Here is a 25,744-nt window from a genome sequence, read left to right as displayed (position 1 = left end):
GTTGTCCAAGTGGACATGTTGATCATGCAGTGAACATGCAGCTAGGACAGATGAGAGGCTGGCATCTGACGAAAAGAAGCCTCAAAAGCATAAAAGAGGTGTTGGGGGGCTTATAAAATAACCCTCCTGAAAAAGTGTCAAGGCTTTTAAACTTACATCATCACTGTTTTTATATCACTTATAAAGTTCTATGACTGTAAAAGGTGTGGCAATACCATGTTGCAGGAAGTGGCTATAGCTGGTCAGTGGTTTCTAAAGTGTGGGCCTGAGGCCAATAGCATTAAATCTCCTGTGAGCTTGTTAGAGATGCAGATTATTGGGCCTCACCAGACCAGACCTAGTGAATCATAAACCCGGGGCAAAGGGCCGGAACTGTTTTGACAACTTCTCCAGGAGATGGTTATGAAGGTTAAAGTTGAGTGAGCTAGATAAGAAGTTTAGCATTTCTAGATTTTAATCATTTAAAAAGAAACAACTTTTTTAAAGGTAAAATGTCTTTATTGTTTGAAGCATTAAAAAAGTAGATAAAAATTGGTATGACATTTCATTTCTTAGTCTTCTCAATGAGGTTATAAAAATACAGTGCCACTTCATCTTATAAAGTCTTGAAACTGTCTAGAAGTCCACACTTAGTATTATCTAAAAAGTCACTTAAAACACACGAGATGATAAAACAAAATCACCTCATAAATACAATCAAAATTGCTTTGAGAGATTTCTAAATATAGACTCCTAGATAAATAGGACTTTTTTCTTTTCCAAAGCATAGACAGTATTTTCCCCATGATATGCCTACAGGCATCATAAATGTGGACTGCCTTCTCCTACCTTCTGTTCTAGATATAGGTTAACAGAAATGCAAACTAAATTCAGTTTTTTTCAATTTAATCTCTTATTTTGTTTAAGATAAAATTCTTAATTTAAAACCAAGATCTTTTAGAATGCCTGGCTTATTTTCATTTTGTTTCAAATCACAATTCATTAAAAAAAAAATAGGAAGACGATGCAAATGTTCTTTTAAAGTACTTATATTCAGCTACAAAATCACCCTAAATATTTCTGAAGAATGTGAACATACATGTGTGTATATTTTTAAATATTGCTGTTGTATCGTTCTGGGTTTTGAGGATTCTGCACTAACTTAATCTTCGTAAACTGAGATCACAGGTTTGGATACAACCCAAATCATTCAGTGCATTCATCTACGGAAGCAGATTTGTGCACTTTACATATTTCTAACTCTTCTTTTAGGTTGGTCAAAGAATAAACAATGTATACCATAAATTAAATCGAAACCCCCGCCGTATGTCCTGTTGCTAATTAAAATAAGTGTATTCTTGCTGTGGAAATTCTGCGGTTTGGGAGTTGTATGAGATCATCTTTTCAAGACATAGGTAAAGAATTTTTTTTTTAACAGAAAGAAATACAAATCAGATCATTAATTCATTCTCTGCATACAAAATGCTGTTTTAGAGGTAAGTGAATTATTTCACCCCAAGGGTACTGTTTACACTAAAGAAGTACACCAGGTGTTTAAGGAATTGCCTGAACATGGTCAATTTGGAATAAGAGTGAAATACAGAGATTTGACTACTTTACTGGCAGGATTTGGACTATTAATGAAAACTGACATTTAAAATAATATGGGGGAAAATACAGAGCAACTTGAACGTGTATCACTTTATTACTGCAATCATAAATGGTAATGATTTGAATTAGTCCTCGGCATTGATTTGTGTGTTTAAATTAGTCCTTAATTATGCCTTTTCTGCCTTTTGTTCACCTTTAAGAAATGCCATGATAATTAGCACATGGTTGTGTTGCATAAAGCATCTTGTACTACCTTCCTGAGTACGTGTACATGTGTTCATTTCTCGTGCCTCTGCTCATATCTTTCTATTCAACTTTTCTGTTGGATAGCATTGAAAAGCCTTTGCTGATTTTCAAGGCAGTCTTTCAGCTTATCCTCTGTCAAAGTCAGTCGCTGCTCCAGGATTGAAACAGTCTGCAAAAAAGGAGGACAAAATAATCAATGCCTGGTGACTTGGTGGTGAGGATGATGATGATAATCTCAGCATTGATCTTTTTCAGAACTGGAATGCCACCCTTTTGCCAGGAGGTTGGCTCAGAAATGAACCCCAGAACTTGCCCCGCTTCTGTGCCCTAACACAAGGCAAAGCACTGTCAAGCAGTTTGAGGAAAAGAAAAAAAAGGAACCATTTGAGGAAAATGGAGTAAATGATCAGGCCTCTGTAGGCAATTCTGAAGTCTGATCTTCTAAAGCATCGCTGCCAGAGAAGAGGCCACGTGAGGCATGTTAGGTAGTGTCACAGGTGACATGGAATGTGGGAGGTGGGGATGGAATGCCACATAACCCCACTGCTACTTAAGTGGCATCACTGGTCCTTCTGTCACAATCAATCAATCCATGACGGACCATACAGAAGATGACAGCAACTCATAGGGTTGTTAGGAAGACTGACTAAATGAAATACGGCAGGTAAAATGCTTAAGCTGGTGCCTGCCACACAGGACTTCGTGAATCTTAGATATTCTAACTCCTTCAGCTCGTGAGTATATAACTACACACACGCGTGCGACTACTTTTAAATCTAATTGTGATAGACTACTTCATCTTCAGTCTTTTATCTTTTAAAAAAAATACGATAAAATAGATTCAGGAAGTTGCACAAAAAACATGTGGCACTTAATGAACTCTCACGAGAAAAGCACCCTTATGACCAACACCCAGGTCAAGAACTGGAACTCTGCCAGCCACCCCAGAGTGCGTCGCGTGCACCTTCCCCCATAACAGCCCCTATGCTGACCATTATAATAATCACTCTTCTGCAGGTCTTTATGGTTTTATCTTTCAAGTGTACATCCCTAGACACTATAACTATATCTTACCCATTTTCAAGATTCGATGTCATTTAAAATCTTTTAATCTACAGATCCCTACTCTCTCCATTTATTTTCTTTATAATTTGTCTTTGGACAGGTTCAGGCCATTTGACCTGCAGCGCCTCTACCAGTCTGGATTTTAGGGACTGCGTACTCTGGGCACAGTTTAATCTGTTCTTCTACCCTCTGTATTTTATGTAAATTGGACGCTGGATTCAAAGGCGTGGTAAGACTCAGGTTAGATCCCTCGGTAAGACTATTCTTTCTTTGGAGGGCACAATAACATTTGCTTCTTTTTCTGTGTTGTCAGTAGCTACTTAATGTCTAGATCTATCGATTCTTAGAGACTGCCAGTGATAGTCTAATTCCATCATTTAAAAAATGTATTAGTTGGGATAATTTATACAAGACACTTCTCTCATATATTATTTGGTTACCTGGTAGTACAGTTCATATAGGAAAAGCAGCATAATAAATGCTTGGTTACAATTGATTCCCTACCAGCCTCTGAAGGCAATCAATCAGTTTTAAAAAAAAACTATCTAATAGTTTTTGCTCTCATATTCCATACTATAGATCATGATTCATTGAAATTAATGGCAATGCTGATAATACTTTCTACTATTTCTTTAGTGCCTACTATGTGCCAAGCATTTTGCCTGATACTTATCACAATGTAAGATGCAAAAGCTTTTGATATGTGTATCATCAACACCTTTAACCCTGGTTAACTCCTCACCTACCAACCATCTTAAAAGTTATAATGAGAAAGTGATACTACAATCTGTACTGAATTATAAGCACTGCCACTGGGTTAGGAGATGTTCAGTCATCTGTAATTAAAGTGAATGTGTTTATTTTACTTGTTATTTGCCCACAGATTCACACTGTTCCCATTTTGCAAGTGTGCTGTGCCTGCTTTTAACTTTTCATATTTGAAGGAAAGTCAGTCCTTAAAAATTAAAAGTAAAAAATTACAGACTTTCAATAAAGTTTAAAGGGATCCATTTTAACCTTAAATCAGGAAAAAAGAAGGCAAAATGAGTCACGAAGCTGACAGAGTAGAAGATGGAAAGACCCTAAAGAGGACTTGCCACCCAATGTGACAGTGCAGGTGAGGAAGCCAGGGCCCTGGGAAACAGGCCAACCAAAACTAAAGCTGGCATGAAGCTGAGAGAAAAACTGCCTTTTAAAGGGAAGTCCGATAAACACAGTCACCTCTAGCACAATACTGCAAAGCAAAAATTGATGATTTTCCTATTTTTTCATTGAACAGATCTTACGACTCCAAGGTCTCACAAGGCTCGTTCTCACAATTTGTCATGACCCGCATCCACATCCCTTAACTCCAAGGCCCTGAGATGTTATCTAAAGGGTAAAATTTTTAATTACTGGCTCTTAACCCAAAATGGAACCTTAAAAGTCCGATGCCAGGGCCTTGAATTCTCTGGAGATGAGAACTGGACATCTGGATGATTCTTAACTGCCCTGGCGATTAGAATGTACAGCCAGGGTTGAGAATAAGAATTAGATGATTTCTATGCATGAGCAATTTCAACTTGAAATATTTATTCTGCAAAAGTAACTGACGTCTTCTCTAGTTCACATTATAGCCTCTTTGTGTATAATTTAGGACGGCGTCTGCTCTGGATCCTCATTCTGTTTATCAAAGAGGAACAATAAGAATTCTTCAAAGGAAACACTGAGCAGAGCTGGAAGGGCAACCTCTGTTGTATCCATCTTAATACACCGCTTCCATTAAATGACATCTGTATTTCCTGACCAAGAGTTGGAAGACCTTTGATATATTAAGATCCCTTCTTGCAAAAGTATATTGGCATCAAAGGACTGGGTAATATTCTAAAAGGGGAATGTGGAAACCTCACCTCCAGAAGAACAGAGCATCAACGTAAGGAGCTTTGGAATGAGGGAAGTTAAACATTGGACAGAGAGAACTTCTTCAGAGTGAAAAACTAAAGCAATGCCAAAATTTCATTCTAACCGAAATGATTAATCCCAATACATTTTTCTCATTGCCCTAAATATTTCTTTGATAATGTCCAAATCTGAATACATGGCATCAGAAATTCTTACGGCAAAACATTACTGTCCAGAATCAAATAATACATTTGTAGCATGAAGTACATGGTCTCCTCTATTCGCTTGTGGGCCTCAGATGCTAGATAGAGTACAGTGTGTGTGTGCACACATGCATACGTGTATGTGTGCATGGGCTCTGACTTTGCCTCCATAAGGTTTAGAGCGGCTCAGCACAGCAGGCGCTGCTATATTAACTACCACCTTTGAGCTTGCCTTGCTAAGAAAGAAAAACTTCTTACGACCAAGTGAAAAGTGCGCCAACCCACCTGTGTCAAAACATTGAGCTGTTCCATGATATGCTCTAGCGCGTCGGTCACAGCGAGTGGTATGCTTCGCTGATTCTCAGAAGGGAGGTCACTCATTTCTTCTGTTTTCTTTTTCAAGGTTGTAGGTGAACATTCTGATGACATTAAAGAAGGGTTCAAGAAATATCCGCAGATCTCTTCACCCTTGTCTGGTAGAGTATGAACAGTGGTTTCCGTTGTCTTTGACACCATAGAAAAGATAGGAAGAGTTATATTTTCCAAACTTTAAAATGATATATATTAAAGCTTTCAACATTCCTCTTTTAAAAGCCCAACTTTCATTTAATTGTTCATCTTCAACTACAGCAAATTATGGAAATTACAATTATAAGAAGGAAAAAAAGGCTAAAAAAGGATGGACGAAATTCACGATTTTCCTTGATTTTTTTTTCAATAAAATTGTATGTATCTGTCTGAAAGATCAGGTGTTCTACCATTAAAAAGGTGGTTACATGCTGATTCTTGATTTTTAAAAAGTCACATCCATTAAGGTGAGTATTATTTGATTTCTATGGGGAGGAGACAAGATGGCAGAGTATGGCAGAGTAGAAGGACTTGAGCTTACCTCCCCTCATGAAAACACCAAAATCACAGCTAACTGTTGAACAACAATCGAAAAAAAGATGAGAACCTACCAAAAAGATACTCTACATCCAAAGAGAACCTACCAAAAAGATACTCTATCATCCAAAGACAAAGAAGAAGCCACACAAGACAGTAGGAAGGGTGCATTCACAGTATAATCAAATCCCATAACCACCAGGTGGGTGACCCACAAACTGGAAAATAATTATATCACAGAGGTTTTCCCACAGGAGGCAGAGTTCTGAGCCCCATCTCAGGCCCTCCCCCAGCCAGGGGGACTGGCATCAGGAGGAAGAGGAGCCCCCAGAACATTTGGCTTTGAAGGCCAGCAGGGCTAGAGTGCAGGAGCTCCACAGGACTGGGGGAAACACAGACTCCACTTCTGGAGGGCCCACACAAGGTTTCACGTGCACTGAGATACAGGGCAAAGCAGTGACTCCACAGCAGCCTGGGCCAGACCTACCTGCAGGTCTTGGAGGGTCTCCTAGGGAGGCAGGGGTTGACTTTGGCTCACTGTGGGGACAAGGATGACGGTGGTGGAGGCCCCCGGGAATATTCATCTGCGTGAGCTCTCCTGGAGGTCACCATTTTGGCACTGAGACCTGGCCCCACATAACAACCTGCAGGCTCCAGTGCTAGGATGCCTCAAACCAACCAACCAACAGGGTGGGAACACACCACCACCCATCAGCAGACAGGCTGCCTAAAGTCATCCTGAGCCCACAGCCACCTCTAAACACACCCCTTGACATGGCCTTGCCCGAGGGAAAAGACCCAGCTCCACCCATCAGTGGGCAGGCACCAGTCCCTCCCACCAGGAAACCTGCACAGCCCCCTGGACCAACCTCACCCACCAGGGTGCAGACACCAGAAGGTAGAGGAACTACAAACCTGCAGCCTCAGAAACGGAGACTGCAAACACAGGAAGTTAGATAAAACGAAATGGCAGGGAAATATGTTCCAGACAAAGGAACAAGGTAAAACCCCAGAAGAATGACTAAGTGAAGTGGAGATAGACAATCTGCCTGAAAAAGAATTAAGAGTAATGATAGTAAAGACGATCCAAGATCTCACAAAAAGAATGAAGGCACAAGAAATGTTTAAAAAAGAACTATAGACGATTTAAAAATCAAAGAGGTGAACAATACAATAACTGAAATGAAAAATACTCTAGAAGGAATCAATTAGCAGAATAAATGAGGCAGAAGAACAAGTGAGCTGGAAGATATTGCTGGAGATCGCTGTCATGGAACATATTAAAGAAAAAAGAATGAATAGGAATAAGGACACTCTCAGAGACCTCTGGAACAACATTAAACACACCAACATTCACATTATAGGGGTCCCAGAAGGAGAAGAGAGAGAGAAAGGGCCTGAGAAAATATTTGAAGAGATAATAGCCAAAAACTTACCTAACATGGGAAACAGTCACCCAAGTCCAGGAAGCACAGAGAGTCCCATACAGGATAAACCCAAGGAAGAACACAACAAGACACACATTAATCAAACTGACAAAAATTCAAGGCAAGGAGGAAATACTAAAAGCAACAAGGGAAAAGCAACATGTAACATACAAGGGAATCCCCATAAGGTTATCAGCTGACTTTTCAGCAGAAACTCTGCAGGCCAGAAGGGAGTGGCATGATATATTTAAAGTGATGAAAGGGAAAAACCTACAACCAAGAATACTCTACCCAGCAAGGCTGTCGTTCAGATTCGAGGGAGAAATCAAAAGCTTTACAGACAAGCAAAAGCTAAGAGAATTCAGCACCACCAAACCAGCTTTATGACACATGCTAAAGGAACTTCTCTAGGCAGAAAAGAAAAGGCCACAACTAGAAATGAGAAAATTACAAATGGGAAAGCACACTGATAAAGGCAAACGTAAAGGTAAGAAGTCATCCACATACAAATATGATATCAAAACCACGAGGAGAATACAAATGCAGGATATATTGGAAATGCATTTGAAATTAAGAGACCAGCAACTTGAAACAATCTTGTGTGTGATATATATATATATATATATATATACACACACACACACACACACACACACACACACACACCTATATCAACACCTCACGGTAACTGCAAATTGAAAATCTACAATAGATACACACACACACAAGAAAAAGCAATCCCAACACAATACTAAAGTTAGTCATCAAATCACAAGAAGAGAAGAGGAAGTGAAGAAAAAAGACCTAGAAAACCAAATCCAAAACAATTAACAAAATGGCAATAAAAACATACATATAATTACCTTAAACATAAACGAATTTAAGGTTCAAACCAAAAGACATAGACTGGCTGAACAGATACAAAAACAAGACCCATATATATGCTGTCTACAAGAGACCCACTTCAGATCTAGGGACACATACAGACTGAAAGTGAGGAAATGGAAAAAGGTATTCCATGCAAATGGAAATCAAAAGAAAGCTGGAGTAGCAATACTCATCTCAGAAGAAATAGACTTTGAAATAATGACTGTTACACATGACAAAGGACACTACGTGCTGATCAAGGGATCAATCCGAGAAGAAGGTATAACAATTGAAATATATATGCACCCAACATAGGAGCATCTCAATATATAAGGCAAACGCTAACAGCCATAAAAAGAGAAACTGACAGTAACACAATAATGGGGGGGGGTCTTTAACACCCCACTTACATCAATGGACAGATCCAGACAGAAAATCAATAGGGAAACACAGGCCTTAAATGACATGTTAGACCAGCTAGACTTAATTGATATTTATAGTGCATTCCACTCAAAAGCAGCAGAATAGACATTCTTCTCAAGTGCACATGGAACATTGTCCAGGATAGATTACATGCGGGGCCACAAAGCAAACCTTGGTATATTTAAGAAAATGGAAGTCATATCAAGGATCTTTTTTGACCACAACGCTATGAGATTAGAAATCAACTACAAGGAAAAAAACTAAAAAACACAAACACGTGGAGGCTAAACAATATGCTACTAAACAACCAATGGATCACTGAGGAAATCAATAAATACCTAAAGACAAATGAAAACGAAAGCACGATGTTCCAAAACCTGTGGGATGCAGCAAAAGCAGAGAAATTTACAGTGATACAGTCTTACTTCAGGAAACAAGAAAAATCTCAAATAAACCTAACCTTACACCTGAAGCAACTAGAGAAAGAACAACAGCCAAAACCCAAAGTTAGTACAAGGAAAGAAATAAAGATCATAGGAGAAATAAAAAAATAGAGACAAAGAAAACAATAGAAAAGATCAATGAAACTAAAAGCTGGTTCTTTGAAAAGATAAATAAAATTGATAAACCTTAAGCCAGACTCATAAGGAAAAAAAAAGGAGAGACCTCAAATCAATAAAGTTCGAAATGAAAAAGAAGTTACAACAGACACCACAGAAATACAAAGGATCATAAGAGACTACTACAAGCAACTCTATACCAATAAAATGGGCAACCTAGAAGAAATGGAAAAATCCTTAGGTATAATATTCTAAGACTGAACCAGAAAGAAATAGAAAATATAAACAGACCAATCACAAGTACTGAAATTGAAACTGTGATTAAAAATCTTCCAACAAAGAAAAGTCCAGAATCAGATGGCTTCACAGGTGAATTCTATCAAACATTTAGAGAAGAGTTAATACCTGTCTTTCTGAAACTATTCTAAAAAATTTAACAGTATAGAGGTTCCTTAAAAAACTAAAAACAGGGCTTCCCTGGTGGTGCAGTGGTTGAGAGTCCGCCTGCCAATGCAGGGGACACGGGTTCGTGCCCCGGTCTGGGAAGATCCCACACGCTGCAGAGCGGCTGGGCCCATGAGCCATGGCCACTGAACCTGCCCGTCTGGAGCCTGTGCTCCGCAACAGGAGAGGCCACAACAGTGAGAGGCCCGCTTACCGCAAAACAAACAAACAAAAAAACCAACTAAAAACAGAACTGCCATATGACCCAGCAATCCCACTCCTGGGCATATTTCTGGAGAAAACCATAATTCGAAAAGATACATGCACCCCATTGTTCATTGCAGCACTATTTACAATAGCCAGGACACGGAAGCAACCTAAATGTTCATCGACAGATGAACGGGTAAAGACGATGTGGTACAGAAGATGTGGTACATATATACAATAAGATATTACTCAGACATAAAAAAGAATGAAATAATGCTATTTGCAGCAACATGGATGTACCTAAAGATTATCATACTAAGTGAAGTAAGTCAGACAGAGAAGGGTAAATATATGATATCACTTATATGTGGAATCTGAAAGGATGATACAAATGAACTTAATTACAAAAGAGAAACAGACTCACAGACTTTGAAGACAAACTTATGGTTACCAAAGGGGACAGGTCAGGGGGAGGGATAAATTAGGAGTTTTGGATTAACATCTACACACTACTATATATAAAATAGATAATCAACAAGGACCTACTTATAGCACAGGGAATTCTCAATATTCTGTAAAAACATATATGGGAAAAGAATCTGAAAAAGAATGGATATATATATATGTGTGTGTATGTGTGTGTGTGTGTGTGTGTGTGTGTATATATATATGTATGTATATGTATAGCTGAATCACTTTGCTGTACACCTGAAACTAACACAACATTGTAAATCAATTATACCCCAATATAAAATAAAAAAACTATTACTTTAAAAAATGAAAATAATAAGCGTTGGTGGAGAAATTGGAACCCTCATGCATTGCTGTGGGAATATAAAATGGTCACCTGATGTGGAAAACAGTTTGGCTATTCCTCAAAAGGTTACAACACAGAATTAGCATACAATCTAGCAATTCCACTCCTGAGTATATATCCACAAGAACTGAAAGCAAGGACTTGAACAGATACTTGTACATCAATACTCATAGTGGCATTAGTCACAATAGTCAAAAGATAAAAACAACCCAGTACCAATCAACAAATAAATGTATAAACAAAATGTGGTACACACATACAATTGAATATTATTTAACCATAAAAATAAACAGAATTCTACTACATGCTACAACATGGATGAACCTTGAAAACATACTAAGTGAAAACAAACAAGACACAAAAGAAAATACCATATGATTCCATTAATATGAGGTACCTGGAATAGGCAAATTCAGAGAGAGTATAGGTTACCACGAGCTGGAGGGGAGAAGAAACATGGAGCTTATGTACCCATTGCTTAATGAGGACAGAGTTTCTGTTTGAAATGATGACAAAGATCTCAAAATAGTGGTGATGGGTACATAACATCGTGAATACTTAACGCCAGGGAACTGTACACTTAAAAATGGTTAAAATGGTCAATTTTACAATATGTATATTTTACCACAATAAAACAAATAAGCCCTCCGAACATATAGCAATAAAAATCTAAAAATAAAGAAAACAACTCAGTCTTCATGAGCATCAAAAAGAATAAAATGTTTAGGAATAAATTTAACAAAAACAGTGCAAGGCTTATATACCAAAAACTACAAATAAACCATCAATGAAAGAAATTAAAGACCTAAATAAATGAAAAGACATTCCATACCCCATGTTCATGGAACGTAAGACTTAATATTGTTAAGATGGCAATATTCCCCAAATTGATATATACAGGTTCAATACAATCCCCATCAAAATCCCAGCTGCCTGTTTAAAAGAAATTGACATGCTGGTCTTAAAAGGCATATAGAAATGCAAGGAACCCAGAATAGCCAAAAGAATATTGAAGGACACAGTTCAAGACTCACATTTCCCAGTTTCAAAATTCACTACAAAACTACAGTAATCAAGACAGCATGGGACTGGTATAAGGACAGACATATAGATCAATGGAATAGATAGACCTTTCCATATACGGTCAATTGATTTTTGACGAGGTTGCCAAGATAATTTAATGGAAAATAATAGTCTTTTTCAAGAAACTGTGCTGGAAAAACTGTGTTTTTAAATTCAAAAGAATGGATTTGGGCCCCTACCTCACACCATGTACAGAATTAACTCAAAATGGATCATAAAGTTAACTACAGGAGCTAAAACAATACAAATCTTAGAAGACAACATAGGAGTAAATTTTCCTCACCTTGGATTAGACTGAAGCTTCTTAGATACAATACCAAACTAACAAATGACAAAATAAATAACAAATTGGACTTTATCAAAACATAAAAACTTTTGTGCTTCAAAAGACAACAAGAGGGACTTCCCAGTGGTCCAGTGACTAAGACTCCATGCTCCAATGCAGGGGGCCCGGGTTCGATCCCTGGTCAGGCGGCTATATACCACGTGCCGTAACTAAGAGTTTGCATGCCACAATGAAGACCCTGCACGCAGCAAAGAAGAACTCGCATGTCTCAACTAAGACCCGGCACAGCCAAATAAATATTTTTTAAAAGTAGGTAACAAAGTGGGAACAAATCTCGCAGAATTGGGGAAAATATTTGCAAATCATGTATTTGATAAGAGACCTGTATGAGAACATATAAAGAATTCTTACAACTCAACAATAAAAAGACAACCCAGGGGCTTCCCTGGTGGCGCAGTGGTTGAGAGTCCACCTGCCGATGCAGGGGACACAGGTTCGTGCCCCGGTCCGGGAAGATCCCACATGCCACGGACTGGCTAGGCCCGTGAGCCATGGCCGCCGAGCCTGCGCGTCCGGAGCCTGTGCTCCGCAACGGGAGAGGCCACACAGTGAGAGGACCGTGTACCTCAAAAAAAAAAAAAAAAAAACCCAACTAAAAATGATCAAAGGATTTGAATAGACATTTCTCTAAAGAAGATGATACACAAATGGCCAATAAGCACATAAAAAGGCACTCAGTATCATTAGTTTTCAGGGAAATGCAAATCAAAACCACAATGAGATACCAATTCATGCCCATTAGGATGACTAAAATAAAAAAGAAAGAATATAAGAAGTGTTGAAGATGTAGAGAAACTCGAATCCTCATACATTGCTGGTGGGATTGTAAAATGATGCAGTCACTTTGGAAAACAGTTTGGAAAAATTCCTCAAAACATTAAACATTGAATTACTATGACCCAGTGATTCCACTCCTTGGTATATGCCCAAGAGAAATGACATCCTTTACATATATCCACCTAAAACTTGTACATGAATACACAGCAGCATTATTTAGAATAGCCAATAAAATGGAAACAACCTATATACATCAGAATGTTGTGATAATTAATGGAAAAACAAAATGTGGTATTATCCTTACAATGGATATCAGTTACCCACAAAAAAAGAATGAAGTACTGATACATCCTACAACACGATGAACCTTGGAAACAGTAGGCTGAGTTAAAGAAGCCATACACAAAGGCCACATATTATGTGATTCCATATGTATGAAATAGAATAGACAAATACAGGAAGACAGACGGAGATTAGTGGTTGCCAGGGGCTGGGAGGAGGGAAGAATGGGCAGAGGTCGGTAATGGGTATGTGGGTGATGAAAATACTCTAAAATTATTTTTGGAGTGATTAAATATTCTAAAATTAGCACTGATGGTTGCACAACTTTGTGAATATTCTAAAAATCATTAAATTGTACTCTTTAAAATGGCAAGTTTTCTAGTATGTGAATTACCTTATTAAAGCTATTTTAAAAACAAAGAATCCAAATATATGCATCACAGAAATCACAGAATTTTTAAAAATTTTAATCAGTTTTTCATTCCTGGTTGTCACTGGCATATGAGAGTTCCAGACAGAAGGTACCTCAAACATGGCAGGTGTACTTCTAATGATGATGGTGGTGGTGGTGGTGATGATGATGGTGACAATCAGCAAGTACAGAGCTTACTGTGTACTTGGCATTGTTTCAAGCGCTTTACACATGTTAACTGGTTTAATCTTCACAATAACCCGATCAGGTATGTTCTGTTCTATTATTCTCATTTTTCAAACTAGGAAACAGAGAGACTAAATAACTCGCCCAAGCTCACACAGGTGGGAAAGGTGTATGAAACATAACCAATCATAGATCTAAGAGATGCCAAAGCACTCTGGGTATTGTAACCTTGGGATCAAAGCCACTGTTCTCCATGATCTTCCCAACCATTTTTAGGAAGATGAAAACTTTCAAATTTCCCTCTGTCATAATCTTACTAATTCATCATCTGTTGAAAGTAATAAAAACAAACTCAAAATCCACCACCCCCAGTTCAAACTTATTTTAAAATATGCAGAAAACACATCTCATTACTCCTACCCAGCTGAGTATATCTGCTCAGGTTCTTTTTGTTTGTTCACTTAACAAATACTTCTGGAGCCTCGCTCTGTGTGAGGCGCAGTTCTCAATGGTGAGAACCCAGCAGTGGGGGGCAGGCCCCAAGACTCTGCTCTCCTAAAGCTTATGTTCTGGTACCTTCAGTCATTTGGTACCTTATCGTTTCTACTTTTGTTTTGTTGCATACCAGCCTATGTTCATCTCCAAAACCATCCTGGTCTCTGAGCAGTTATGCTCTGTACCCACAGTTTTCCACCTTTGTGATATACCTGACGATATTAGGGTCTGAACCTAAAATACCTGAATGAAAATGACTTTTTGGGGCAGAAAGCACTCATTAAAATCCACACCCCCCAAAGAATCCTATTACTAATGCTTTGAATTACTTAACTCTGTGTGATGAAGAAAATCTAAAAGTGTCCTTGAAATGTTCAGAAGCAAAACTAGCAATCATAGATCACAGAACAAGTTCACATAAAGGATTTTTAATGCCACTCATTAGCTGGGCCCAGAAGCACCTATGACCTACTTATTCATGTCCTGAGCTAAGGGAACTTAGAAAACAACCTATAGCACTTATCTACCGGGGTCCCCAGCTATTGGCTGGTGGCAAACAATGAAATGAAAGCAGTGTAAAAGTGAGTATGGAATATCTGAAGAATTCACCAAGAAGTCCTGTCTCACAATCACAGTCTGCATTCCTGGTCCTAGGCAGCCACCTCATTGACTGGGGACATTGTATGGATGGCCATGCACAGCCATCCTCACCTTAAAATAAATAATTCCTGCTCAAAAGACAGACTTTTTTTTTTTTTTAACATTGCTTCTGCTGTGCCTTCTCTGCCCTCCTAGCATGATTGAATCTTTTTTGATCTCCAAATTTCAGCTTAATTGTCACATCTTCAGAAAAGTAGTCCCTGACCACCCTAATGAAGGTGGTCTGTCTACTGGCTACCATGGCCTCCTGATGTCTTCTTCCGTAACTGATCAGAGTTGTCTTTTCCTTCTCTATTGTCTGTCTCCCTCACTAGACTGTGCTATGCCTACTCTTCTGACCACTGTACCCCCTGGATTTAGCAGAAACATAAATATTTTTGAATATGTTAACCACTCACATGCAGAGTTTATCACCGTTCTCACAGATGGAAACCAAACTCTCTATGACCAGGACAGTCTTTTTTACACGGATCACAACATACCTAAGTATGTACACACATGGTCGCAAATATAACTAATTGCAGTAGCAGCTCCGGCCCTTCGTGGGAAAAGGCCTCAATCTAATTAACAAATTGGTCATCGAACCCTGGGGGACTGCAGTCAGGGTGGTTAGTGAAGAAAGGGCATAGGAGATGGGCAAAGATTTAAGGCCGTAGATAGTCTAGGCAGGAAAAGATCCCAATAACCTTAACAATAGTTTTCTTGTTTGGGACCCCCCCCCAAAAAAAATATATACTATCATATGACACATAAAAATGAATAGAAAAGGGAAAAGGGTATGGGCAGAGAGACAAAAAAAGTACGAGATCTCCATCCCACTTAGCCAACTGACAGATCTGTTCTTTGGTCTCTCAAAGCTATTTGGACCTAGATATGAGCAGATTCTTTCCCACCGACCAAGCCTGCCTTTGCTTCCTGTTTGTACAGGAAAAGAACAAGATGCACAGCTTGGGGAAGTTCCAATGCTCTCATTCATAAAATTAAAAAAAAAAATGAAAAGGGAAAAAAATATATTTAAGATTCTGGGTTATTAAAAGTCTAGCAAATGAGGCTGCAGTACCTGCTTGCTCCCAGTACACTGAGGTCCTCTCCTACTTCAGAGTTGCTAATATTCATTTTTTGGGTGAATGCTTACTGAACACTGCCATTATACTAAGCATTTACCAATGTTAAATGTGAGTACAATGTGATACCAGCAATCAAGGAGGAGTCTCTATTATGGGGAGAGAATTAAGACAGAGCAAGGCTGGGATCCCCTGCAGTGCCTGGCATATACCGGCAGTGAATAAGCAAGAAACACAAGCAAATGACCGTAAGAACAGAACAAATGCTTTGGAAGTCCATAAAAGGAAGAAATCACACATGTTCCCTTACCTCTTACTTTCTTTACAGACACTTGAAGTACAGCAGGGTAACAATAACATTCATTGATTGATTCAGCAAATGAAGGCCTCCTATACGTAGGCATTAAAGCTACAGCAAAGAACAAATCAGATATGGTACCTTCCTTCAGGAGCTTACAGTTCTCCAGGGAACCAATTCCTTCAAATGGATGGCAGGGCAGTTACCACGCTTAAGTTCTCCTTGGATAAACTCATGGTTGCCATCTCAAAGATGGGAAATACAGCCTTACCAAGTGCACAGAATGAATGTGTGTGGCTAAGAAATCCTTATCTCTACAGGTTAAAAGGCTCCACTTTCCCTCTGAACATACATAATAGAGTAAAAAATACAGAGTTGACTGATGCAAACTACTTTGATAGTCCTGAGAGCTGTATATAAAACCTGTCACATTCTGGGGACAAACGACTCTTAACAGGTTGTTTAAATGCCATGATTAATTTTAATGCATAAAGTTTCATTTGTCACATTAGAGAATGAATTCTTTTAATGCATCAACAGAAAGTGAAAATTGTGGCATTTGCAAGTAAATTTTTATTGGGAAATTAACCATTCAACAATGTAATCAAGGTCTACACATTTCAACTACTACTATTTACATCATTAACAATGAAACATTCAAGATACTGTGGTGCCCAATTACATACGGAAGTTCATGCATTATATTTATTCTCTTTTCTTCCTCGCCTCTTCTCTCCCCCTCCTACTACCCTTCCTTCTTACCCACTCAACTGCCTGGGCTGGCAAGTCAGAACTAATCACTGGCACCATTTCACTCTCGAGGAGGCAAAAGACCTGTACTCTGAAAACTACAAGACGCGGATGAAAGAAATCAAAGATGACACAGACAGATGGAAAGATATACCACGTTCTTGGACTGGAAGAATCAATATTGTCAAAATGACTATACTACCCAAGGTAATCTATAGAGTCAGTGCAATCCCTATCAAATTACCAATGGCATTATTCACAGAACTAGAACAAATAATTTTTAAATTTGTGTGCAACACAAAAGACCCAGAATAGACAAAACAATCTTGAGAAAGAAAAACAGAGCTGGAGGAATAATGCTCCCTGACGTCAGTCTACACACAAAGCTACAGTCATCAAAACACTATGGTACTGGCACAAAAACAGACATATAGATGAATGGAACAGGATAGAAAGCCCAGAGATAAAGCCACGCACTTATGGTCAATTAACCTACAACAAAGGAGGCAAGAATATACAATGAAGAAAAGACAGTCTCTTCAATAAGTGGTGCTGAGAAAACTGGACAGCTACATGTAAAGGAGTGAAATTAGAACATTCTCTAACACCATACACTCTCATAAGTCTTTGTTGATGTCATTAGTAGAGCATTCATCACTTCTCATTATATTTGTACTTTCATGTCTAATATTCCCTACCAGGTCATGGGGATTACTCTCGAGGGTAGGAGCCATAACTTGGTCATCTTTCTTCCTCAGGTGCCTAGCATAGTGCATGAGACACATACAGGGCTTAACATTTGTTGAACTGAATTCAACTGACCGTCCTGCATCTGCTGAGCCATCCTCAAAATGTAAATATTAATAATTTGACAGTATTTGGAGAGAACTATTGATATAAACTCAAAGTCAAGCCAGTACAATTCTCTACTAAAAATTACTATCTTAAAGGCCTCCTCAAAGACACAGTGAGGGAGCAATGGAAGCATTTATCACTTAACTGCAAATCACTTCTTGATTTTTATCCCCCAAAAGTGTATTTGATTGTTTCTGGTGAAATAGCATAAGGATGTTCTGACAAGTGTGAACATGCAAAAGGAGGTACTTCATGTGTACAGACAGATAAGCAGTGACCTGAACTGCAGATACATATTTAATAAATGGGTTAAAATAAGTCAGTTTGGGCTTATACTTAACATTTCTAGTTTTGATTTAATTCTGTAAGTAGAGAACAAAACAGACCAAAGTCAGCAGAGTCTATCCCAAAGTGGTCTTGATCCCTCTAGCTAAAGTGAGTTTCCCATCACTGAAGGTTCTAAAGTAGACTAGGGATGATCACTTATCAGGGATATTGTGAGAAGTATACAAACATCGGATCAGGAAATTCAAACTGAATGCCCTTTAAAAGTCTGTTCCATTCCTGACATTCTGAGATTTTTTAAATCACTACACACACACACTCTTATAAAATGCCTGCCTGAAACAGACTAGGATAACAAAAAATACCTTTTGCCTGGACAAAAATAAAAGCAAATATTGCTTTTCAAAGAAAGAATGGGTCATTTATCTTCAACAATAACAATTAGAATAGGGATTAGAAACTCCAATAATCTTTATATGGGATATAAAACAATGAAGACATACCATTTATTCAAACAAAATTGTTTTTACTTAGCACCTACGTGCCAGGAAAATTCTAGGTGCCAGAGATATAGGAGTATATTAGTTTCCTACCACTGCTGTAACAAATTACCACAAGTTTAGCGGCTTAAACCAACACAAATTTACTTACTATCGTGAAGTTCTGAAGGTCCAAATAGATCTTATGGGGCTAAAATCAAGGTGTCAGCAGAGCTGTGTTCCTTCTGGAGGCTCTAGGGGAGAATCTGTCCTTGCCTCTTCCAGCTCCTGAGGCTGCCTACATTCATGGCTCTAGGCTGCATCACTCCAGTCTCTACTCCTCTGATTCCTATGGCTCCCTCTTCCCCTGTAAGGACCATTGTGACCGTATTGGACCATAATCTAGGATAATCTCCCCATCTCAAGATCCTTAACTTAATCACATTTGCAAAGCCCCTCTGCCGTGTAAAGAAACATAATCACAGGTTCTGGGGATGAGAACGTGGACATCTTTACGGACCACTGCTCTGCCTAACACAAGAAATGATTACACAAAAGAGACCCTGTTGGGCTTCCCTGGTGGCGCAGTGGTTGAGAGTCCACCTGCCGATGCAGGGGACACGGGTTCGTGCCCCGGTCCGGGAAGATCCCACATGCCGCGGAGCGGCTGGGCCCGTGAGCCATGGCCGCTGAGCCTGCGCATCTGGAGCCTGTGCTCCACAACGGGAGAGGCCACAACAGTGAGAGGCCCAAGTACCGCAAAAGAAAAAAAAAAAAAAAAAAAAAAGAGAGACCCTGTTGACATGGGGTTATATTCCAGTGAATAAATATATAGATATGTGATGTAATGTCGGGTAGTAACAATGGTTATGAAGAAAAATAAAGCTGGGCAAGGTGTTACATTATGATTTAGCTCCACTGATGATGCATTTTTAAATTGGGGGCATGTTAAGTTTGAGATGCCTATGAGCCCTCCAAGGGGAAGAATCATGAATACAATTGGAAATGTATGATTCTAGATTTCTGTGGAGAGGGTGGGGCTAAAGATATAAATTTGGGAGTTATCGGAATATATATACATATATTTACCAGTTTTTATAAAGGATACAAATGAACAGCCAGGTGAAGAGGTACATAAGGCAAGGTCTGGAAGGGTACCAATTGCGGAAGCTTCTGTTCCCTTGGAGTTGGGGTATTCGGCATATAACTATTTACAGCCATGGCTCTATGATCAAACAAGAGGGAGAAGCCAAACAAGAGAACAGCTGCAAAGACTTTAGAAGGCAGGAAGAGAAGGAGCAGGAAAGGTGACTAACGACCCATGAGGTAGGAGGGGTACTGGACCCGAAGGTAGGTAAGGAAAAAGTTTCAAGGGGAAGGGAGTGATCACTAAGACCAAGTCCTATAGAAAGGCTGATTCGGATGAATACTGGGACCTTGACATGAGTGGAATGGTGGGGACAAAAGCTTAACTGAAGTGGATTCAGAAGAGTAGAAAGTGAAGAAATGAAGACTGAATATATGCCTTTCTTTTGAGGAGTTTTGCTATAAAGGGGAGCAGAGCAATGAGACAGGACTTGGAAATGGATGAGGGGTCAAATGAAGTTTTCCTTTTTAAAGATGGGAAATACATTACAAACGTGGGCTGATGGAAAAGATCGAACAGAAAGAGAGCACTGATGTCACAGGATGGTGAGGAGATAACTACTTGGTAAATGGATTGCTAGGCAGTACTGAGTGCCCCTGGAGCTTTGTATAAATAAATTTAAAGGGAGATCAGTCAGCATGGCAGTCTAGTCGAATTCAGTTGCTTGGGTGTAGGTATGGAGTCGGCAGAAAAAAATAGATTTAACCAGGCTGAAGTTTTTTGGGGTGAGTTCAATGGAGAGAGAAAGGGGCAAGGGTATGGCTACGATGATGGACTATAGAATCTAACCCCATAAAGGCGAGACACACAGACACAGAAGGTGGGCAATGAAAAGGCAGAGGCTCAGTGGATTGGAGGTCCTTCTGGGGTGATGAATTATTAAAACTGAAGGACTAGAGGAAGTGGTGGCCAGTGCGTGGGAGGTTTTACACTGAGTTTACCGTTAACACAAAGGATTTAGACAGTCACTGAGTTCATCTGAGAATCCTGACCAAGAGAGGATGGCTGTCTTTCAGAAGTGACTCAGAGTGTTGCTTTGTCTTTGGTTCTTTCCTTGAGATCAAAAGCCAGTGTTAACCAAGAAGTGGATGGATTAATCAGAAAAACAGAATGAAGAGCTATGGAGTCACCCATGTGGGGCTGTCACAGGACCACAACACAGGCAGGATTCGTTCCCAATTTCTAAAACTCTTAAGAAGAAAAGGCTGTTGATCCTGAAGAAGAAAACCACATCTCTTCTATGTTATATCTGCACAGTGTATTGTATATCCTTGTAGGAACATACCCACCTGATCCAGTCTCATTGATTTAAAAATACTTCTAGGATAAAATCAGAGAATGTCATGTGAAATTTGTGTCTCCCAGACTAAAGTCACTGAGCTGAGAAAGCCTTCTGTTTATCCCTTGGGAAAAATCAAACATCTTTTTCTCAAAGAGAGAAAAAGAGGCTTTGGGGATAAGGTTTTACTGAGGGCTTTGATTTTTCTTCTTCAAACCAAATTGGACGTTTCATGTTTGTCAGAAGACTTGAAAACCGCCCCCCGCCCCAATGCAACTATCAACTAGGAAATCTGAGTGATTAATTCAGTGCCCTTGAAAATGACAGCCGAGGCCATAAATCTGTCTATCTTTGTCTTTAATCTTTACTGTCATCTCCAGAGAAGCTTATTAATTTTGAAGCCATGAATAGGTAGGATACAGCTAGGACAAATAAAATCTGTACAAAAATTTCCTTTCATGTTTCACTATTTACATGATTAGGCAAACAAACTATGAATCCCTTAAAGGAATATTTGTCTTGTAATGCCTTATGCTGAGTCTAGAACTGTGCACTGCACCAGATAAATTTTAATTAATGATAAAGTACTTATCAGAATTATCTGGGGGAGGTGGAGGGAGACAGCAGGTAGTCAGTGAACTAGAATTAGTACTCTCTCTTCTGAGTTAATATAAAACTAAAAATTCTAATCCCAGTATTCTAGACAAGTAGAATACCAATAAAACTTTCTATAAATTCCAAAGAGAAAACAAGTAGTCATTACATCTTTTGTGAATCCTGCTGTTATACCCCAAAGGCCTACAGAATAAGGGATTCATTCTTATTATCTCTTCCATATAGAATCAACAAGAATATTTTATGCAAGTTGCTGAAATGACAAGGTCAGAAATCAACCATTATTTATAGCGATACCTTACTGTGTTCAAAAAAGGTGTGTGCATGTGTGAATCTAAATTCTGAGGCAGGTAATAACTTATATTGTACAATGATGTACTTTTTTAAAAGATATTTTACATTCAAGTAAGGATTACATCTTGGAGAAAACTGAAGTTTGACTTGGAAAACCACATTTGGTTTAGTTTCACCCACATCATGTCTCCAAAAAGCCATCTGTTCACCTTTCAGAAAGCTGCCCCTTCTTTGCATGCAGAACAGCAATCAAGTGAAATGAATACAGGCGTGAATAAGCAATGCAACCTCACTGCAACACTAACATTTCTGAATGAATCTGTAATCCCTCTTTTTATCTCATAATAACTGATTTTTTAAGTTCCAATTTTGCTTTCAAAAATTCGTTGAAAATAAAACTACTAAGTGAAGTCAGTCAGAAAGAGAAAAATATCACATGATATCATTTATATGTGGAATCTAAAATATGACACAAATGAACCTATCTATGAAACAGAAACGGACTCACAGACATAGAGAACATACTTTGGGTTACCAAAAGGGTGGGGGAGGAATGGATTGGGAATTTGGGATTAGCAGATATAAACTATTATATGTAGAATGGATAAACCACAAGGTACTATGGTATAGCAAGGCAACTATATTCAATACCCTGTGATAAACCATAATGGAAAAGAATGTATATATATGTATAACTGAATCACTTTGCTGTATGGCAGAAATTAACACATTGTAAATCAACTACAATAAAGTAAAAATTTTTAAAAATTCAATGAAGAGATATAAGAATAATAAAGCAACCCTCTCCCCTACCTTAAGAAACAAAGTATACCCTTTTATGACCTATCTCCCTACCTTTCCCTCTTAAAGGATACCACCATCTTGAATATTGTGTCTATCATCCCAATCTATGTCCCTTTACTTTTATCACATAGGTAGACATCCCTAAACAGCAGTATTGCTTTTGTGTGTATTCGAGCTTCACATAAAATAGTATTAGATCTATTTAGTATTTTCTGTTAACCAACATTGTTGGATTTGTCTATGGTGTTGCAGGTAGGTCTACTTCACTTATTTTCCCTGCCGAATAGTATTCCATTGATTGGGTATTCCACAATTTATGTGTCCTTTGTACTGTTAACTAGCACTGAATTCCACAGTAAGCATTCTTATAAATGTCTCCTGTACACAGGTAGGTGAGTTCCTCTAACGTGTCATAGTTCAGTTATAGTTTTACCAGATACTTTCCCAAATGGTAGAATCAACTTACTCTTCCATGAGCAGAAGAAAATCCCCCTTTTTCTACAAAGTCAAAAATATTTGATTGTCAGGCATTTTAAATTTTAACAAAATTATGGGCAGGAAATGGTATCCCATGGTTGTAATTTCATTGTTTGTTTCCTTGATTATTGGTAACCTGAGCATATTTTATGTGTATATTGATCATTCTTCTGCAAATTACCTATTTAAGTCCTCTGTCCACTTTTTAGTTGGTCTGCTTTTTTCTAATTTATATTTAAGAGTTCCTTCTATAGAGAGAAATACAAATCAAAACAACGAGGTACCACCTCACGCCAATTAGAATGGCCATCATTTATAAGTCTACAAATAACAAATGCTGGAGAGCATGTGGAGAAAAGGAAACCCTGTTACACTGTTGCTGGGAATGTAAGTTGGTGTAACCACTGTAGAAAACAGTATGAAGGTTCCTCAGAAAACTAAAAATAGAACTACATATGATCCAGCAATCCCACTCCTGGGCATATATCCAGACAAAACTATAATTCAAAAAGACACATACATCCCTATGTTCTTAACAGCACTACTCACAACAGCCAAGACATGGAAGCAACCTATATGTCCTTCGACAGATGAATGGATATATAAGATGTGGTACATATATACAGTGGAATACTACTAATCCATAAAAAAGAATGCCATGTGCGGCAACATGGATGCAACCAGAGATTATCATACTAAGTAAAGTAACTCAGAAAGAGAAATACCATATGATATCACATATATGTGGAATCTAAAATATGACACAAATGAACCTATCTATGAAACAGAAACAGAATCAGGGATATAGAAAATAGACTGGTGGTTGCCAAGGGGAGAGGGAGGTGGGGGAGGGATGGAGTAGGAACTTGGGATTAGCAGATGCAAACTGTTATATAGAGAATGGATAAGCAACAAGGTCCTACTGTAGAGCACAGAGAACTATATTCAATGTCCTGTGATAAACCATAATGGAAAGAATGTGTGTGTATATATATATACATGTATAACTGAATCACTTTGCTATATGGCAGAAATTAACACAACATTGTAATTCAACTATACTTCAATAAAAATTTTAAAAAGTTGCTTATATATTATGGATACCAATACTTTGTTTATATGTGTAATACATCCCCTACTCTGTGGATTGTGTTCACTTTTATGGGATTTTTTACAGAAGTTTTTTGTTTTAAATGTAGTCAAATTTATTAAACTTTTTCTTTTATGATTTGTACATTTTATATTTTGCTTAAGCAATCCTTGCCTACCCAGAATACATAAATATATTCTTTTGTTTTCCTTTAGAAGTTCTGAAGTATGGGGTTTCACACTTAAGCCTTTAACCCATCTGGTATTGATTTCATTTGTGGTTAAAAGTAAGAACATAATTTTTTATTTTTCATATAGCTAGCTGTCCCAGCAACATTTATTGAACAGTTGACTTAGTGACAAACCCATCTTCATGGGTCTACAAAATCAGGCCTTTCATAGACCAACCATCTGCACTTGTGTGGGTCTGCTTATGTGCTCTCCATTGTGGACTCTTTGTCTCTCTGTGTAACAATATCACACTTAGAGCTTAAAGAGTCCCCAACCTTCAAACTTCTTCAAAATTGTCCTATTTTGGGCCCTTTGCTCTTCCATGTATGCCATAAAATCAACTTTTTAGGTTTCATGAAAAATCTTAATAGGATGTTTATTGGAATTGCCTTGAATTTGTAGATTTATTCAGGGAGAACTAACGTCTTTATGACACTGAGCCTCCCTAACTACAAACATAATATTCCAAAACACGTGGAACATTTAATAAATTTCAACTTATCCTCTCGTGGAGGCCACTCTAATATTTTCTGTATCTTTTCAATTTTAGTATACGTGCTGCAAAAGCAAATACACCACCACCATTTTAGTATCATGATAATGTACATGGAGAGCCGACCAAACCAACAAGCCAAATGTTGTCCTCAAATAACTATCCTCATTATTTTTATGAAACACAAAATTATCACAGAGTCAGGATTATTTAGAATAAATTTATGAAAAATTATTTCCTGGGCTTGCTGACTCTCTTAAGATAAATAATGCCATTCTTTGACCTTTTTTACAGGCCTATTTTCTGTTCCTCAAAACTCTTCAAGTGCCAAGTTCAGGAGAAGTGAGCTGTGTGTTAAAAGTCATGAGATAATTTTTTTTTTTAATTGCACATACACAGTAACTCATGCTTTGCTCACTTCAATAAGACTAGCTTCTTTACTGTGTTTTAATACTATGAAGAGGCAATTTTAAGGCAGGAATTTATCCAATCATTTAACAAAGCTACATCCAGAAAACTGGCAAGCTTTTCCGAACATCTTTTAGAGGGCAAATATTATATTTATTTATGTTCTATTCACCATCTAGCATAATGTGAACATTCTAGTACGATTAATGATAAAACTGTGATTATAACAGTATGTATATTCACAGCTGGGTATTGAGAACCACTCTTCTATTTATTGTTCATTATATCATTCAGAAGACAGAGAGTGAAAGCTTTCTATG

The 25,744-nt window shown here is 38.2% G+C and overlaps 1 protein-coding gene and 1 non-coding gene across 3 annotated transcripts in view; both read right to left on the bottom strand.

The window, feature by feature from the left end:
• Window positions 1-542: 542 nt before the first annotated feature.
• The window catches only part of POC1B (POC1 centriolar protein B), a 104,531-nt gene continuing 79,329 nt past the window's right edge, over window positions 543-25,744 (bottom strand). For both annotated transcript variants that reach the window (XM_060165033.1, XM_060165034.1), the window contains 2 exons: window positions 5,271-5,489; window positions 543-2,005 (listed from right to left, as the gene is read on the bottom strand). In XM_060165033.1, coding sequence (XP_060021016.1) covers window positions 1,901-2,005; window positions 5,271-5,489 — 324 coding nt within the window. In that variant the 3' untranslated portion in view covers window positions 543-1,900. The remainder of the gene's footprint in view (window positions 2,006-5,270; window positions 5,490-25,744) is intronic.
• LOC132530087 (U6 spliceosomal RNA) lies at window positions 24,992-25,093 on the bottom strand. The gene has a single exon (XR_009543650.1). It is a non-coding gene; the product is annotated as a U6 spliceosomal RNA (small nuclear RNA).

Source organism: Lagenorhynchus albirostris, chromosome 11 (genome assembly GCF_949774975.1).
Source record: "Lagenorhynchus albirostris chromosome 11, mLagAlb1.1, whole genome shotgun sequence".
Classification (NCBI taxonomy): Eukaryota; Metazoa; Chordata; class Mammalia; order Artiodactyla; family Delphinidae; genus Lagenorhynchus; species Lagenorhynchus albirostris.
Note: the sequence above shows the minus strand (reverse complement) of the source record. Positions and strands in the feature narration are given on the sequence as shown.